The following is a 19,741-nucleotide window of genomic DNA, read 5'->3' as shown; positions in this document are numbered from 1 at the left end:
GTTTCCTCTATCCGCCCAGTAGTTCAGTAGTTTTTGAGTAATCCTGTTTAAGGTCAGAAACACAGCACTGAAAACGTAATCTACAAGGTAATTATAAAACTTACGTCAGGTCTGTATCATAATTAAATTGATTCTCTTTTCAACAATCTTAAATATAAGTGCAGCTCTTGAACTTCAAATATTTACATTCACTTTCCCACATAAAGTTAGAATTAGTTTCCACATTACTGTCAGTGACCAGGACACTACATTATACTGCATCACACTGTTTTCACCTTTTAAGTAAATGTTTTTGTTATGTGTTACTACTTATAAATATTAGTCTTATAAATATGTCTACAGGTTCATTCTAGTGCCATAAATAAGGAGTCTGAACGCAGTCTGGACTATGAAGAATGTAAGAAAGGATGAGGTCAGCTGAGGTCCCGTGTGTTTTAAACACTGAATTAAGAAAATCCTCAATAAATAAAATAAGTAATCTTAAGTAAATAAGTAAATTTATTTGCTGTCCCGTTATGATGCTGTTCCTCCCGGATACATAGTGCACATAACTAAACATTCGTGAGAAATTTCCAACACTTGTAATAGACAATGTTCTTCTTCTCCTCCTTCTTCTTCTCTCTTTAGGGATGGCCACAGAGGATCATCTGCCCGACATTGTTCTTGTTTAACAATAAAAATAAAAACTCTTGACACTAGACTCTCGCATGAACAGGTGCGGTTGTTCCGGACCATAATAATGAATTGGACAGATAACCTAAACATAGTATGGAGAAAACAGTAAAATTAAGCTGTGTGTAGCAGCTGGGTAAATAGCAAAAAGATGTCCAAACTTGAATCAAAGACAAACTACATGTATGTAGACACATAGACACCCTGCCTCCATGCACCAGATTTGTAATCTTCAGAGATCTTTTACCATCACACAGAGCAGCAGTGATCGTTTATCGTCTTCATTGATCTTTCAGTGACACCGCATGTGTTTTATTAGTAGTTAATAGATCCAAAATCTAGCTTTTATCACCTACAAGTAAACAGCAAACTGCCAAAACTCACAAGTTAAATAGAATTCTTGTTGTGGTCTGTGATCGTAGAATAATAAGAGGACAAACCACCTAACATCTCTTTACTGAATCTCTGGTGTATATAATGTTGAGCTCTCTTCAGAAGCAGAAACATCAAATAAATGTGTTTATATTCACAAGCACATCCTAAAGTGGGTAAAATTGGATTCATGTGACTCTAAAGGCAAAGGCAGCATATTTTTTTCTGAATTATATTTTCAAATGAGGCATTAGAGTCAGAGCTGCTCTGTGAATGCTACAGTCGGTACAGTGTTACTGCACGGGGAGATCAGGCATCCAGTCCATTGCTCAAGGGCAATGTGTTTGGTGATGGTGGAGAGCAACAGCAGCAACTGCAAAAGTCCAACTCTATAGTAATGCTCAGTGTTTTCAGTCTCAGTGCAAGAATGTTAAGAGAGTAACGTTAAAATGCTTCATTATATTTTTGTGAAGGATATACATCCCAAAACAAGAAAAAATCAAACCAGTGGGAATAGATGCAAACCAGTAAATCACAAAATATTCCTGTATTTAGCTCCATCCAATATTTCTGATGAGTACTAAAGTGTTTGCACAGCTCAAGATAAATCATTTCTGGTTACTTTTAAACACCCTGTTGTGTTCTCTTTGAATGGAAATGAAAATGGATCAATGCCATAATATCCATGCAAAACATACAAAAAGAAAAGAGAAAAAAAACAGTTGGTTTCAGTCTTTTCATGGAATTAGGAGACCCCGAGTTAATAGCAGACTCCTTGTTTTCTACAGTACATTCTACACACTGCCGCACCCGCAGGTGAAACCAGGTGTTGAATGAAAGGTAATGTTGTTGCAAGGTACAGTAGCATGCAGAGCTGTCACAAAGCAAACACTGAGTCATGGCATGGCATGATGACAGTCCACAGGAAAACCCTCTGACCCACTGACTGATGACTGACGGCTTATTATTCAGCATGCAGTGAGAGGGAATGTGGTGCCTGCAGAGCATCTGAAAACTCGACTCACCTGCATATGACCAGTCAATGTCCTCGGAGAGCTTCCGCTGATTTCTGTAAGCATATCCTTCACCTGAGGGGAGAGAGAGGGAGAGAGAGAGAGAGAGAGAGAGAGAGAATAGGTCATTTTAATGTGTTTACAGTCATGGTGATTTTTGTCTTTATTTGAACAAAACCTACTGCAACAGCATAATGTTTGCGATGGTGTTTCTTTGAACCAAAATAGAAATCCAACATAGTTTTTGTCGCAAATGAGGGAATGGGAATGAGGATAAAGACCATTTCCTCTTTATGACTGTGGTTAGGTTTAGGTAGAAAGGATGATGGTTTCCCCAACTGAAAACCATATAAACACACTAAAATATCTCCATAACACAGAAACAATATGCAGTAAATCTCCCACTGTTAGGTCAATCTGTGCTCTGCAGCTTGGAAGTCTTGCTAATGTCTTGCTTCGACACAAGCCTCCACCCCGCCCCTTACTGAGAATTTACCATTGGTGATGTCAACAACAAATGTCCTCCGAGAACAAATACGTTCCTTGTGTAACTGTCATTGTGAATGCAGTTCAGTAGAACATCATTTTTACGGAAATGGGTTTGCTGTTTATACGTGCACCAATGTCCTCCGTCCTTGTATTATAACAAATAAGCATAACTCAGAATGTGCTACAGCTTTGTGTGCAATAATTTAGTAAAATGCTTTACAGACTCAATGCTGTGAGACAGATGTCCCTTTAAAACGCTGCACTGACGGGTTCATTAGAGCGTTGGACTGGTTTTATGGTTTGATTTTTATTTGATTTGCTGCCTCACACAAAGTCACGGCTGAGGTTTCACTGAGTGAACAGCTGCCAAAAGAGACCGTGAGCATCAACACATACGAGGAGCTGTGGAGCAGCTGGAAATGGCTACGGGCTCTGTTCAACTACAACACAAGTGTGGAGAGGTCAGCGATTACATTACAATTATTATAAAAGTCAACTTGTTTGTCATGTTGGGTTTTTATTTAGCAATGATACAATAAAAACATCAATAGATTGCAATGTCCTCCCTCAGTGATGAGCTGACCTTTGTCACACTTGTAACATAGATTTAGGTCCAGTTACATTTTGTAAGAGTCAAAGGCTTTTTTTATACTGCAGCCCAAATGGGATTTGTAAGCATATCCGATCAGAATCTGATCATCCTGACTAGATGATCATGATGATCATCGAGACTAATCTAGTTTAGTCTTCCACATGGATCTGTATAGTTACAGGCCACGGCATGGAAGAACAAGAAGTCTAAACAAAATGGACGAAAGAAACCTGTGCTTGTTTCTGTCCCAAATTTCTGGTGCAAATTTTCTTATGATTTTTAAACTATTGTCCACTGAGTTGATCCAATTAACTTCCATCTCCCCCGGTTGTTGTTGGTGTGTAGTTTGAATCATCTTTGGAAAAAAATTATATCTCATGTGTTTTTCTAGCTGTCCAGACTTCCGAAAAATCAAGCTAGATACAATCTGGATATGCTTAAAAATCCGATTTGGGCTGCAGTCTAAACAAGGCCAAAGGCATTTCTGCACTGACCCAGAGGATTAGGAGTCTTCATTTCCCCCTCTTCCATCAAGGCCGTGTAAGGTCCGATTCAGAGCGGATGCCAAATCTTGAATCTTTGACAGTCAAAGAAGTGGCTCTCAGCCAAGAAAACAGGTTGGAGAGTAGCACCAGTACACTGAGCTGGACTAGAACCAAGATTTAGCCCCCTGTTGTTTTGTTGTTGTTCAAACATATACATGTGTTCGGAGTGATGTAGGGATTTTACTAAATGGTGGCTCTCTAGCCTTTAAAAAAGCAAACCTATTTTCCGGGGATTTGCAAGTTGAAGCAACTCTGAATCAGCATTGGCACTGAAATAGCACTGAGTTCAAATTGATGAAAAGGTGGAAATACCCATTTAGCGTACATGCTAACTGGACCCATCATTGGATGAAAGCACTTTATGGTCAGTGCCTGAACACATAGGGTTGCATTCACTAGATTAATAGGTGTAGCCGCCATGCCAGTTCCTCATTTGTGTGCTTTCAAAATACAGGAAAGGAGAAAAGGAGGAGCTCAAGTCCCTCTTCAGTGTGGAAGAAATATTAAATTGGTAAATTCTGAGTTATTTGAATGTTATGTGTTTAACACGATAACAAGGCCACAATCCCAAACTGTAAAAATGCTGTTTATATTAGAATTGTAAGGAGAAAGTAAGTGGATTTGTACCAGATATCAGTACTGGGCTCCATCTTTTCATCCACATTTTAGTATTTTTGGCTCAAACCAAACCAAACAATCCTACACTCCCAGAGGCTGTGGTCATTGTTACGCTCAACAGCGTTAAATTCCTCTGGACCACTCCAACCCTCTGTCACGCACATAATGAGATCCCATCAGGAAGTGACATCATTAACCCGAGCGGCTGTCCCGGCATCTGTCACTTTAATGAAGTCTGGAGTCGTCGGAGAACAACCCGTCATTACCACCACTGAGTGCCGAGGACCAGGACTGAGAGACAGAGGTCACATGACACGGGAGGGGGTGAAATGATGAGGTGTGTGTTACGAAGCACTCTGAGATAAATGTTGAGAATTTCTCAATGAAACATCCTCAACATCCAGAAGTCACTACCAAAGGTTTCTACTCTTTTCCTATAAACAGTGTCATGGTTTTGTTGACCAATTAGATGAGACGTGTTGACGTTAAAGTCCAACTATATATAAAAATGATGGATAAGTTCATTAAACACATCAAAATGTAACGCCAATTATTGTTCAGCTACTGGCACAAACTTCACCTGAAACATCTAAATGACAAGCTTTGAGAATCATCCATCCATCTTCTACCACTTTATCCTCCACATGAGGGTTGTGGGGGGTGGGGGATGCTGTGTCAATCTCAGCTGACACAGGGCAAGAGGCAGGGTACAACCTGAACATAGGCCATCACAGGGCCACATATAGAGACAACCATCCACTCTCACACTTATGGTCAATTTAGAGTGTCCAATTTGCTTAATCCCCCAAATCTGCATGTTTTTGGACTGTGGGAGGAAACTGGAGAACCCGGAGAAAACCCATGCATGTACGAGGAGAACATGCAAACTCCATGCAGAAAGGCCCTTGTTCCAAAACCAGGTCTTCTTGCTACAAAGGCAAGAGTATTAACCACTACACCAACCGCGTGGTCCACTTTGAGATTCATGACCTGTCAAATACGATTGCATTATAATCTTTGGTCAGATGAAATCCAGCAGGAACAAATCATGGATTCTTAACATGAAGTAATGAACTTCAAACCAAGAAAATCAGTCATTCAGATATTATGAAATTATGTTTAATGTCTCCGCCTGTTTGTGGCCTGTTCAGTATAATTCTGAGGTAAATTAGGAGATGCGGTGTCCTGCTGCGTGGTGTTTCTCTGAGCTCTAGATGATAACGTTCTAATCCAGGATTACATGTTTGACAGTCTGAGGAGGGGAGAGGTCACCAGCAGGAGAATCACTTCTATTCAGCTCCTCTGTTTGAAAATGTCCATAAAGAATGTCAGGTTCTTGAAGTAGGCTGCCTGTAATCTGGCTGCTTTGCGATGACTGTAGCTGCGTTAAAAAACTGAAGTGGTCAGATCACTCGAGATGGATCTGACATCTGAAAATGTCCTTGCCCAAGAACCCTTTTCTTTGGGAACAGTTTTTTTTGTTGGTTTAGTGGAATCTCACAAGATGGTCCAGTTATTCCTTTATTTGAATCCATAAATCTAAGGTTTTTAATGTCAAAAAGGATAAGACTGACTGCAGAGCACAAATAGGAACCAAACCGGATGAGGCGAAAAAATCACTCCTTGCTCTTTTCCAATAAATCATAGCATGACCTGAAGAGGCTAATGAACGCAAGTGACTGCAATGCATTCCAGCTGTGTTATAGCTCCAGCTCGTTCTTCCTTCGGAAAGCAGCAATAAAGAAACAATCATGCTCTCCGTTTTTTTTTCTTTTGCCACTAAGTGACTTTGCAGTTGCCCCGCTCTGGTGGCATTATTCACTCTGTTGGTTTCATGTCCAATGTTCAAGCAGGGTCAGGGTTGTGGCCTCTAGTTCAAGAGGTCAGAGGGGAGGAGTTCAAGTAGCAAGACGCAGCTTTTGACCAACACACATGGAAGTGGGGAGGTTTTCTGCATCATTATCACCTCAGACTCTTTCACTCCTTAATAAAGAAGACTCCTTAAGAAAGACTTCTCATCTGCTAGAGCTATAAATCCATACCATGGCAGAAGAACCTCTCCTTTGGGAGCAACATCAGGACATGATTTCCCTTCAAGGGCTGTGAGGAGCTTTTTGGAGATGTTGATTGTGTCTTGATTTACATATTAATTCATTAATTAATTATGACGTTATGCCATATCCCCTGTATTAAACATACATGCCCGAAGAATGAAGAATATTCACCCATGACCATCCTCTTCTTGTATCCCCTCTGTGACCTTGGGGTGGTCACATGGGTCAGGACAGACAGACAGACAGACAGACAGACAGGAAGCTGTGAGCATTGCCTTCATTGTGGTTGAAATTGAAAGAAGACATGTAAACAAGCTCTGACATGAAACACCTGGCTGCTCACAGAACAGTGCATCAGCAAGGTTCAGTTACAGCCCGTGTGGGTGTGTTTGTGCATGCTCATTCAGTCAGTCAAGTCAAGTGTTAACACCATTAACAACTGAGCTCATCTTCACGCTCCCCGCTCTGGCCATCATCCACTTACTGAGTCATTTAGTGATCTGAATACTTAAGATAACTAGCATGTTTTACACTCAGATAGTGACCTCTGGATAAACTCTGGAAAATTCAGGCCCAAACTTTTTCAGATCAGTCTATAGCAGGTTATAGTTTGAGTCAGACAGCAACAACAGGAACATTTCTGGAGTATTCAGGTGATGGGTTGCATCTGGGCAGAGAGCATGAGGCAGGACACTCTCCTTGCAGTGAATTATTTTCCTATCCAGGCATTTTCCTATAATGACTTGAGTGCATACGAGTAAGCTCCTGTGAGAAAATGGCAGGAAAATATTTTTTCTATGTGATTTTGGACAATGAGTAACCTAAAAATACTATTATCTATGATGTATCACACTTCGTAGTCAGAGGAACTACTGATACGTGTGTGGGTTAAATGTATTTTCCTGCTGTTTACAACAAAGTGGTATTTTGTAAACCCAAACCAATTTCACTGCTGTCTTAGTTTCACGCACCGATTCCTCCGTGCATGTCCTGTGCAAATCCACTACTTGCTACGGGAACAACACAACATGATCCGACACATGCACACATCAAGATTTCAGTTGCAGGTCTCAGTTACATACACCACACAAGTATGGCGAACAACACCTGACATGAGTTGAGCTACAGAGCTATTGTGACACAAACTACAAAGAAAACACCTGTTCCTTTTGTCACAATGTACCTGTGTTTCGTCAATGCCCACATTCTGTTCTCATACAAAGCTTGATATCTTTTTGAGACAAACAGCCACAAACTGAGCAGGATGCTGGATATTCTTGATATGGCAATCAAGCATAGTGCACACCCCGCCTACCAAGTTAAGGTACTGTTCGAAATGCAAGCCTGACCCAGGGCTTTAATATACCGTACTGTTACATGATGGAAATAGCTTTTGTTGCAATATTGGTTATCTTAAATAAATACCTGAGATGTACTGAAATTCTTGTCAGAAGTCCTTATTTTCTATTGGAAATTCATCTATTTTCCATTAAATCAGGAGCAAGAAGAATGGACGAGAGAAAAGCTATTTTCAAACGAAGAGGGAGAAGGAAGTGAAGATGGAAGGGCAACTGAGGTGGAGGGGGGGGGTGTATTTCAGATCTTGGGGGTGGATGGGTGGTAGTTGTGGTAGTAGCAGGGTATGTGCTTATATTCTACTGGAAGAGAGTGAATGAGTAAAAAAGATTCTATGGGGAACTCTTGCTCAGCGTCTGTACGAAGAGAAAAAGACCACAACTGTGTCAGTGTGTTTATTCAGTGGAGAGTGGTCGGCTCCGCACTCTGGTCTGTGGGAGTCCCACTGCCTGCAGTCGGACGCTGAATAAGAGGATTAGCTAAGCCCTGGGAGAGTCGGGACGTCCACAGGCTGTGGGGAGTGAGAACTGCAGCGCATGCCAGAATGTGTGAAACCCCCCCGCCCCCGTCTCCCTGAATCCCTGTCCCCTCAGCTGCTGATGCCAGGGGGAGACCGGGGTCTAAGAGGGTGGAAGGGTGGGGATTGGAAGGGGGTATGGCAGGTTAATCTGTGGACAGGCTGGGCTTTTATTTCTGGTGGCACCATACCAGCTCTTTAACTACACATTCTCAGTGAGGTCATTTCCTTCCTTCCATCCAAGCAGCCATTGGTTTAATTTCTCATTTCTATGTAAATCAGCTCCCACGGACTTGAATCTTCCTGGAGATGGATAATCCATTACACTTTAGTTACCTTTTTGTCGCTACAAAGCTGATATGTGTAAAAAGCTTTACTACTTCCCGGGAAACCAGGCAGAGTTATTGGCAACTGGTTTCACTTTACTTTGTAAGCCAATATCTTGTTTAAAAAAAGTGGTTTGTTTTTCCTCAATCAGTCAATGCAAAAGTATTAGTCAAATAAAAACAGACGCTAAATGAGAAAACAGAGGATTATAAAGACAGAATCAACTTGGCTTGTACAAGTTACGGTTCTAAACAAAAGTGTGCAACATCCGTTTCCCGGTCAACTCGCTCTCATTGGTTATTGCGGGGTTCCACTCACCAAATAATCTGTTCAAATCAGCCTAAAATCGGAAGACACCCACAGACTTAAGGTTACAATTGCTGTGAGATTTTGTGACCAACAGTCTCAATAAAAACTGAGCTGCTGAAATAACATGTCCTCTGCAGCTACTTTTCAAGTCTCCTCATTGAGCCATCTCTGCTCCTTTAATTTCACAAGAAATAATAATATAACTATTATAACTATCATAATAATAAGAGTTACACTAGTTTAAATCTCCTCTGACCAGCAAGCAGAGCTAATGCAGAGTCAAGTCTAATAAAGGAGATTACTAATAATCTAAATTTCAACAATGGCATGTCCTGAATAGTGGTGCAATGATGTGCAAATGTTCCCATTTAGCACAAAGGATGAAAATATCCCAGAGGAATGAGGTTGAGGTGGATGGACCGATCAACAAAGTGGAACTGAATCTATTGATATCTTCCCCCTTGTCTTGTGGACTAAGCCATAGCATATCTTTTCAAACTTAACCCACTTCTTCTTAATTCCTGTTGCATGTCACGGAAAACAAGCTACAACAACTTAAGCATATTACTTCATATTACTAAGTCAGTGAAGTTAACTAGCCAAGCTTAAGCTGAAGAAGCTTAATCTTTCCTGTTATGCCTTTTAGGTTGTCTCAACATACAGTAAAGTGCAGGAACTACATTTCTAATGTTAAGTCTAGTGAGGAATGATCAAAGGGATTAACGTTTTAAAACTAAATGGGTTAAAGTTTAAACATTTTAGCCAATACCTGACCTGACCCCATCAGAACCTTACAAAATAACAGGTCAGGCCAAGTTTGGACAAAGACTTTTCTTCTCCCAAGTAAGGATCAGTTTCTGTAACCATATCCGTACACTAACTGAAATATCCAATCCTTTTCACTTATTCTGTTGCTGCTCTGTGTAACAGTACAGCCCAAAGGTGTATATCACTGAGAACAGTTTGCATTCTGGTGCAGGAAAGATCTGCCTTTCAAACTGTCTTTCAGTTTGACCTTTGTGAGGCTCAGACGGTGGATAGTGATTCATCGAAGTGCTTCTCCTGGATTTACACATTGTGGAGCCTCCATAAAACCTCAGAAGTCAACTTTAAGACCACCAACAGGAAATCAAAGCATCTTGTCATGGTGCTGTAGGCATTAGACAAATGAAAAACACTGCTGTACCTAAAAATCCTTTCAAAACTGCTGCTGGGAGTGATAACACCAGGGAGAACCGTCTGTGGAAACGTGAACTCATCAGATGAACAGAGGCCTCTGGCTTGATATTTTCCTCATCAATCAGCCGCTCTCATCTCTCCCTTTTAACTATAAATGGAAAAGAACAAAAGCAGCGGATTCTCTGAAGGTCGAGTCCATCGGCCCTAAAAGGATGGACTCAAACATGAAGAAGGCAGAGCTGCAGAGAGGAAGACTTCATGCGCAACAAGCATTCCAGGAATGAAGGCAGGAAATAAAAACGCTCACGGGACTCAACAGAAACAATAAGATGACTGGGTGCTGCAACAACTGCGTGCTAAGACATTCCAAAGTATTGACTATTAAAATACTATTTTTATAACAAGTGTTGGCATTTATTAATCTCCTAGAAGATATCATTGATATTTAAGTCTGTACAGCATCAATGTTAAAACATCAAAGTCTGAACAAGATTATGTCAGTTTGATCTGTTTTAAGTGAATTGTAAGTCATGTTGAAAGTCCTTCCACACTGGATGTGTGAGCAGTGCTCCTGAACGTCATGCTTTTTAATCAAGGCACCCACATGAAATGCTGCTCTGCCCACCTGAGACATGTCTGTCAGGTCAGGTGCATCTCACATGAGTGATTTTCACTCCCCTCTTTGCACACTTTCTCTGCATGTGGTTCAAGACAGAATAAACATAAGTATCAATGCCGTCAAATATGTCACACACTTTTTGTACTCGTTTCAAATCAAAAACACTAAAAAGTTCGTCGAGGCTTTTATTGTGAAGTTTTTATTTACTTCACACTGTAGTTTCATGGCATTCAGTTGAGTACATAGACATACACAAATACATTTCTATTATTTAAGATAATCATGCTAAGACTTTTTCATTTTATGTTTGTCACTTTTGTATGTTTTAGATCACTGTATTTGAGGGGGTGCCTTTAATAACTTTGGCTTTTCCAAACTCTCTTGCATGCTTTTCATTTCTAACTGAAAGTTAAGCGTCTCTGGTCAACTTCTTCCAACACCAGCTTCACTGCACTCAACAGTGAGTGTGATGAACTCATGTGTAACCTGTATCAGAAGTCACAAAGAAATGATCTGTCCCAGGGGGGAGAGCTGATGAATAATGGATTTGTCTACTACAGTTTCCATCGGTCTAAGCTGCAGTCGAACACTCAGGTCTGTTTGTAAGTGAAAAATAATCTGGTTTATTCTGGTCATTCTCTGCTCTAACCAATCCCATCGTTGACGTGGAGAAGTTAACTCAACATCTGACTTGAAAATGGCTCAGTAACAAAGTTGCACCAAGTTTTACGAAACTTGGTGGGAACATGTCACAGCCCAAGAGGAACAAAAAAGTCTAGAACTCAACTCAACAGGAAGTTTGTAAGTTTCGTAAAGAGCACCATAATCAGAGAAACATAAAAAAGTGTCAATTTCTATTAGTAGCATCAAAGGTGAAAAGTTACCCAAAGGTTGCACAGTATACAAAAGGGGCGTGGCCCCACCAACCATCGGAAATTTGGTGATTTCGACTGTCCTTGATGACTTTGCTGTACAATGACCGATCTGCTCGAAACTTCACATGTGACATAAGAGACACATATCAGCACATGAGACCCCTGCTGGGTATCTGCCTACACTTCACCATGTGCCAGCCTCTGCTGCTGCCTTGCTCCATTCGTCTGCCCAGCCGTCACCTCCACAGCCAGTGGCTCCAGAATCCTGGTATTCTTAAACAAAGGGCTCAAACTCACGGCGAGGTGTTTACAGGAAGAGGGAAAATTTAAAGGGAACCTTAGAAAGAGTCAGTTTCAATCTCGATCTCAGAGAGCTTTTATTTATGTGAACCCTTTGCTGTAAGTGATGCCACCATCAGTGCTCTTTACCTGCTGCAGAGCAAAACCTAAATATTATTTACTACGAATCAGCACAGCAGCAAATTAACTTTAAAGTAAAACATGTGACAGGGCTCATGTAAGTGGTATGTGGTTCATGATGGCATCAATCTGCAAACAAAGTGGCAGTGTGTATACTAGGATGTAACTGGTGAATCTGAGCTCAAGACATGAAGGTGTTCACAAAGTGGCCTGGTGTTTAAAGAAAGTTGATGACCAACCGCCTGCTGAAGGGATCAAAGTGTTGTGAGTTATATCCCCACATCTCACCAAAACTACTGGATGGATACTTTACTTTTAACTACAAAACAGACATCCACAATCCCAAAATGATAGATAACACTGTGGATCCCATAACTTTCCTTGAGTATTAACATTTCTTGTTTTAAGTGAAAGAAATCAAGGATTTCAGAGAGAAAATCCAACCGACATTGGTGATTTCCAGACTAAAGCATATTTATTAACGCAAAGTACAGCCTTTGGTCTTGTGCACACCACTATTTAAAATCTAAAAAGAGAGGAATTGTGCACACACAACTTTCTTAGAGTGCCTGTTGCAAGCAGAGTGGTTTTGGGTCCAGCAGACGTGTTTCTAATCTGATCATACACACAGTGACGAAACAGTCCTTTAGAGGCCCAGAGAAAAGCTCCCCTAACAGAAAAACAACTTCATTAAACACTGGAGCTGAATGGATGAAGCGCCGTGCCAACATCGTATCCCACCGGAAAGACGATGAGAAAGGAAGTGTGAGTGTATATGTATGTAAAGCATCCTCCTCACTTATACAATTCACTTTTTTTACTGTTAACATTTACTCACTGGCTGTGTCTCTAAGAACATGTAGTATGAAGATTATTAACTGAATTAATGGATTTGAGGATTATAATGCTGCATTCAAGTCATGAAGTGTTTAGCAGCTGCCAACTGGGGACAACGGGCAGTAAACACTGAATTCATCCACAGATAATTGCGGTCCAAGCTCAAAATTTTAATTTACAGCGACTTTAAATAACAATAGTAAATAATTAGGATTCTGGCTGACGTAATTCACAGATAAAAAGCAAAATGGTGGACAATGAAGAGACAGTTTGTGGAAATTAGATAAAATCTTAATGCTTCTATTAAGATTTTTAACTTTTTGCAAATGCTGTCGATCCCAGTAGCTTGTGAAGTCTATCAAAACAGAGAATTTAAAATGTGAAACTTTAAGACACATTTGTAGAACAATGTCACATCCTTTGCTAATATGAAGAAAAGACAGCATCACTGCTCCCAGGGGGAAAATACAGCAGGAATCTGTGTTGTGCCCACAAAGGATTCCAGAGCAATCAACAGGTTCTTGATCACCTCTGTTTCAGATATCCTTCTCACCTCATTGCTCCATTTGTTACCAAGCTTTATGAAGAGTTTAATAATTATGGAGGTCTGTGAGGCTCCTTAGAATCTTTAGTGTTTTTGTATCTGTCTCTCTTTCTTTCTCTCACACACACTCACTCACTCACACACTTGCACAGCGTTCATAATGAGGACACTCACAGACTTAATGCATTCACTAGCCCATTAACTATCATAATTGAATGCCTTACCCAAAAACCAAGTCTTAACCCTGAAAAAGCCCTTTTAAGGGATGACAGAACATGAGGTCCAGCCAAAATGTCCTCACTTTCCCAAATTGTTCTCACTTCCTATGGTAAGTTGTTTGGTCCTCACAAATATACCCATACAAGAACACACACATACAGGTTTCCATAACTTCAGCCCTAACCTCAGCATAACTTTAAAACACCTTAAAATGTAGTAATATACATCATGGGGACTTGATTTTTGTCCCCATAATGTGACTGTGTAAACAAATTTAGGTTTCTGGAAGCACTGTCCTGGATGTTTCTGGAAGCACTGTCCACCTTTTGATTTTGAAGTCCATTGCTTTACGAGATGTTCCTCTATATGATTGTCTTGTAATATATCAATTATCATAGAATTGCTGTATTGTGATATTGGTATCGTGGACCATGTATCGCGTATCGTATCATATCTAGAGATATCCTGTGATTCCCAGAGGAGCGGCTTGAACGTGAAAAGCCATCTGGTCAAATCAAAGTGTTTCAAAGTATCTAAATGTGCGTCCTCTGTCTAGACACCTGTCCTCTCTGCAGGTCTGCAGCAGCCTCAAGCACTAATTGCATTTTTCACCTGCACGAGTGTCCACCCCACAGCTTCAGCGAAAGCCAGCAAACATCACAATCACTGGCTCATTAACAGGCAGACATTTTGTGACAGTGCCTTGGGGATGCATGACTATTCTGAGGGATGACCTAATTGAAATTAGCAGCAGGGAGTGAGGCGTGGAGTTGCACAGAGGAAATTATAGATTTTACACTTTGCCCTTCTTCAACCTTGACACACTTCTTTTCGTTTGTAACATAAACTAATGCTGGCCAATCTTTCCTCGAGTGTCACATTTTAATCTGTTTTCTGTCTTCATAAGATTACAATTCATCAGTGATGAATTTACAGAGATTTAATTTTAATTTAATACATTTATTTATTTTTGATCATCTGAAGGTTCGGATTTTACAGTAATTTTTTGTTTTCTTTAAATCTAAGACAGCACAAAATACACAGCATGTTACAAATGAGTGAACTGAAATTTTAAAAATTCATCTCTGGTTAATGCAGATCTCCTCATCTCTTCATCTCCTCCTGGCAGCAGTTTGGTGCTCCTGCTGTCCGTCACAACCTCCACCAGCTGCCTCCAAACACACCTTAATCATGCAACACCCTGAGCTGCTGTACCAGGCAACCAAACATTAACATGAAGAGAATTGTGCTGCTTATACAGAGGGGAATGCAGTGGCAGTGCAGTAGAAAAGAGGCAATTTAAATCCAAATTATGTCAGTCAAAATCTCAGTCATTGCCTGGTGACGGAAAAGTATTGATGATTAAACCAACAGAAAAAAAATCAGCATTTTTTCTTCATGATTTCACCTGCTTTTCAAAGATAGGTTGGTTTCAGCTGAACTAATGTGATGATTTGAAATTTTCAGAGAACCAAATTCACCCCATAGCATAGCACCACCTTCAGCACACACTTTGCAGATTTAGAGCTCTTACAAAAAAGAAGTGTACATCCTTGGGATGCCCACTTATCAAAGGTGGAGTTCATAGTATTAACATTGACTGCAGAATAGAAAACATCTGGAGTCTATCTGGTTACACATCTGGCAGTTATCAGCTTTGGTTTTATCCTAAATCACATTCAGTGACAGGGTGAAAAAAAAAAAAACAGCACTCACACTGTATCCGCTTTCTATCACATGTAAGTGCTGTGATTGTGTGGATTGTGTCTGCAGACGAGCACCAGCCCAGGTGTTTCTGCTCAGCTTGAGGAACAGACACAAAACTATATTCTGACCAGGACCAGCACCTCTGGGGGTAAACATTAGGGCTGCACAAGTCAGACGATCTCACAATTCAATTCTATTTTCCTTCTTGGTCTCTTTATGTGATTTAACATCTATTCTTGATCCAAGAGGAAATCACAACATTGGATTGAAGACTAGTATTTTTAAGCAACTTTTCAATTTGACTGCATTAGACACTAATACTCAAATAAACTAAACTAAACTCATCTAAATGGTCAAGTCTGCAACACAGCTGAGCTTTTCAGCTTCTTGCAGTTCCTGTAGTTGTAGTTTTACAGATTTTCGTCTCAGTCAGTGCGTTTACATGCATGTTACAAAAAATGTAGTCAGACTAAGACAATAATTTGCATGTTAGTCTGACTAAAATCTAAGTTGGACTGACATACTGTACCTGGATAATGCGATTAATAGTCCGGTTACTCCTGCATGTATACACTTAGTCAGACTGCAGTTAACGTATAAACTGCAGTACTGTTGCCTGTTACAACATGATGGCATTAGTGAGAGTGAAAACTACAGAGAAGACTGTACAGCAGGTAGGAAACATACAGAACCACAGCACAGTCCATCTCACCATCCAATCTCGCCATTCAGCGTTTGATTTTCTGTAACATAAATCGATTTTCTGTAAACTTGGAATCAGTGTTATTATAATAAGTTGTCCAATTGCCTGTCTTAGTCGGACTACAGCCTTAGCTCGATTAAACTATGCATGTAAGGGGCAGTGTTAGCTCACTTGGTAGAGCTGCTGTCCCATGTTGAGGTTACAATCCTCACTGCAGGCGACCCCGCTTCGAATCCCTCATCGGATGGTCCTTTCCTGCATGTCGTTCCCCATTTCCTGTCTCTCTGCACTAAACTATTGATTAAAGGCATTAAATGCCCAAAAACATATACTTTAAAAAAAGAAAACAAAAACTGTTCATGTAAACGTACTGACTGTTTCCAACAACAGCATCAGACGAAATCCAAAAAACCTACTGTCTGCACTGACCAGTGAAGAAGCTCAAGGAGAAAGAGTAAATGTAGGTGAGGCCACCCCAGAGCCTGGAGGAGAGTGTAGCTGCTAACATGTTTTCCACATAAACCGTTGTCTCTCATTAGTGTTGCATTAATTGATTTTTATGCAAAAATTAACTATTTGAAATGTACATATCTGCTTCTATTCTCTGTTCTTTTCTTCTCGTAGTTCTTTAGAGTCTCTTGAGTTGTGAATTGTTGTACGGCTCGACCCCCTGCTACTGTTAGCTTGTAATGTCAGTGATCATGGAATTTAAGCTCATTCGCTCTCTTTACTCAGTGGATGCTGATCGGTATAAGAGGATCAGACTAATGTCTGAAATGTAAATGTTCTGTAAATACTTGAAAGGGCCTTTCGAGGCCTATCGAATCCTTTTGTGCGGGCTAACATCTGCCTAAAGCGCCTCCACATTCACCTGCTTGCCGCCCCAAACCAGCCTGTGAATGGGGAAGAAAAGGAGTCCCTGAGAGAACTTTGACCGACCTGCGTCCTACAAACAGGCCTTTTATCGTTGGCCTTTTTCTGCGTCACTCTCTCATTCAGCGATTGAGAGATGAGGGCCATCAAATATCCATGATCGAAGAGGGACCACACACCCACTAGCAGCAGAGGAGCAGAGAAAACAAGGAAAAAAGTGGAGGGCAAATCAAATGGCGTTCCACCAGCTACTCTACAGGGGCACCACTTGTTCTCTGCCGCAATGGTCCCTAGTGTAAGTGGCCCCTTTTTCACTGGCGCTGTGGGCCACCCGGATCTGCCCCATCATCCATTACAGCATCCAGAGTGTCGGTGGGTATACTGAGGAGGAGGAGGAGGAGAAAGAAGAGTGGTGTGTAAAGGTGATGGCAGAGTGCCAGGTGGACACCAGCAGAGACAAGATTGTTGGCTAAAACAAAAAAGAAAACTACCCTGGGCAGCCCTCAATCCTCACCCATCCAGAAACGAGAGGGGAGACAAATGAGAGGAAGGATTTAAAAAAATAAATAAATAAAAAAAAACAGTAAAGGGGCAATGAGGAGGGGAAGTATGGGGAGAGTGTGAGACAGTAGAAGGACGAAGGCATGAGGCTCTACAAAGGGAGAGACGTGGGACAACAGGGGGACGGAGGATGTGCAGCAATGCACCAACATAGAAGGAGGAAAGAAAGCGAGAGATTGAAGAAATGAAAAAGAAAATGCTAAAGCCTGAAAAGTAAGAAAGAAAGAAATGCACTGCAAAAAAACAGCCCCAACACGTTTGCCTTAAAAAAAAGCCACAAAGATTTATCTTTCTTTTTTTCCTGAAATTGATGTAATTAAAACAACTTTTGTATTAAAAAAAATAAAAATAAATATGGAGTTGCTCTTACAGAATCCGGGTAAAATTGGTTTAAACTATGAACCTTCAGATGAGCGACCAGAACTACTACACGGTCAGTCTGATCCAACCTGTCTCACAAAAATGCTGTTGAGCCTGAGAACAGAGATGGGAGTGAAATTGAGGGTACGTGGGGGGGAGGGTGGGGTGAGGAGGTGGGGGATGTTAAACGAAGACTAATGAAAGCAGGAGTGCTGCTTAACCTGCACTCCATCGCTCTAAGAAGCCTCCAACCTCGAGGTGTTGAAGAATGAGTGTGTGTGTGTGTGTGTGTGTCTGTCCTCCTCTTAACACACTGCGCTCCCACACTTCTGCTCCAGCTTCACAGTGTGACAGCGTCCTCTTCTCCTTGCTGCCGCCACTACTGGGACAAACCACAGTGCCATCATGCATCATGCTTAAATTCCACCCCCATCACCCCCCCTTTCTTTTCTGTTGCTCTGCACCCCACCCCGCCCCTCCTCAATATACCCTCTTTCACCTCCCGTCTTTCTGTAGTTGCCCTCTTTCCTACTGTTACAAAACAAATCTCCCCTCTGACAGCATAATTCACAGGGCCGGGCCCCAAGGAGGCAGCACAGGATGGACGGGCCTCCTTATCTGACCTCCACCAAGGACCTGGCTGGTTGTTCCCCCACATAACCCCGGCCTGCATTCAGCTGAGGGCCAGTGGAGAGAGAAAAGAGGGGCGACTGATGGATTCAAACCAGTGGCCCCTGTGTATGCCCGAGTGAATGCCGTTGAGCCTAATACCCACTAATCTGGTCATCAAATACCCCTGCTGCCATGACTGGAAATCAGCTTTTTTTCTTTCACACTACCAGTGGGGCAGCAAGGGACGTCTGCCCAGCTGAAGCTGATTTGGACAGAGATGGAGGGATATCGCAAAGTGAAGAAAAGAGACAGAGAGAAGATGGTGGGAAGCAGGGAGAAATAAAGACACAATGTGAAGGCAAACCTGAGCAAAGGAGAGGTCATCTGAGGTGACCACACACTCTTTGTTGTTGCGTCTTCCTCAAACAGCAGACACAATCCGTTTATAAACTGTGTTTAAGTCGCAATCCAAAGGTGAATCATTTCAAAGTAAACCGACTAAAATGGTCAAGTATGTAAAAAATAATAATCACAATGATTTGGGTCAAAATATAAATCACAAATATTTCAAACTCATTGACTTGAACTTGAAACAAATGGGATTTAGTGTCTTTGAACATGAACTTTTGAATGAAACTTTTGTATTTACCTCTATAACTACAAATTATTGTATATTATATATGGTTCCCCAAGCGTTCCCGAGCAGGGACATTTCAAGAGACTTTGGGGCCCCAGGCAAAGGGACCCAGAGGGGCCTACTGTGTGTTGAACCAAACTGAAGTAAGCCGGTGGCATCGGGCCTAGTTGGGGGATTTCCAACCATGGTGTCATTGAGGTTTTCTTGCATAGCTAATGATAAAATTTAAAAGGGTTCTTACAAAATTGTCGTTGCTATGGACCAACAACATCAGCTGTTCTCAGGGTCCTCGTCTCTCAGCTCGTGGCCCCAATGAAATTGTCTGCTCAACTTACGCACACCCCTGCCCTGTGGGTGGGAAAATCTTAATTTTGATAAAGAAGAGAAACAACTGAGCGTAGCAAGGAGCAAACCACAAGGTTTAGTGAAGGTGTTAAGCCGACACAGCTGTGAATGAAGCGAGACAAGCCCCACAACACATACCATTCGAAGTCTCATGCCTTCATATTCACCAAACGTTCATTCATAGACTCACAATCTCCACTTTGACTCACATGAGAACAATTTAAAGCCAGAAATACAGTATTTATTCACTTTTTATTTACTAATCTCACAAAACTGAAAACAACAAACTACAATGATTTATTGACACTTTAAGGAACAGATCAGAGTAATACACTACATTGTTGTAGAAATCACGTTTAACCTTTCTTTCTTATAGTGAGTGTTGA

General features: G+C 41.2%; 1 protein-coding gene across 4 annotated transcripts in view; it reads right to left on the bottom strand.

Moving 5' to 3' along the window:
- The window catches only part of LOC122776381 (receptor-type tyrosine-protein phosphatase zeta-like), a 940,026-nt gene that overhangs the window by 916,244 nt on the left and 4,041 nt on the right, over window positions 1-19,741 (bottom strand). For all 4 annotated transcript variants that reach the window (XM_044036889.1, XM_044036890.1, XM_044036892.1 and 1 more), the window contains exon 2: window positions 2,070-2,132. In XM_044036889.1, coding sequence (XP_043892824.1) covers window positions 2,070-2,132 — 63 coding nt within the window. The remainder of the gene's footprint in view (window positions 1-2,069; window positions 2,133-19,741) is intronic.

This window comes from Solea senegalensis, linkage group LG10, assembly GCF_019176455.1.
Source record: "Solea senegalensis isolate Sse05_10M linkage group LG10, IFAPA_SoseM_1, whole genome shotgun sequence".
Lineage (NCBI taxonomy): Eukaryota > Metazoa > Chordata > Actinopteri > Pleuronectiformes > Soleidae > Solea > Solea senegalensis.
This window is presented reverse-complemented; position numbering and strand designations above follow the sequence as displayed.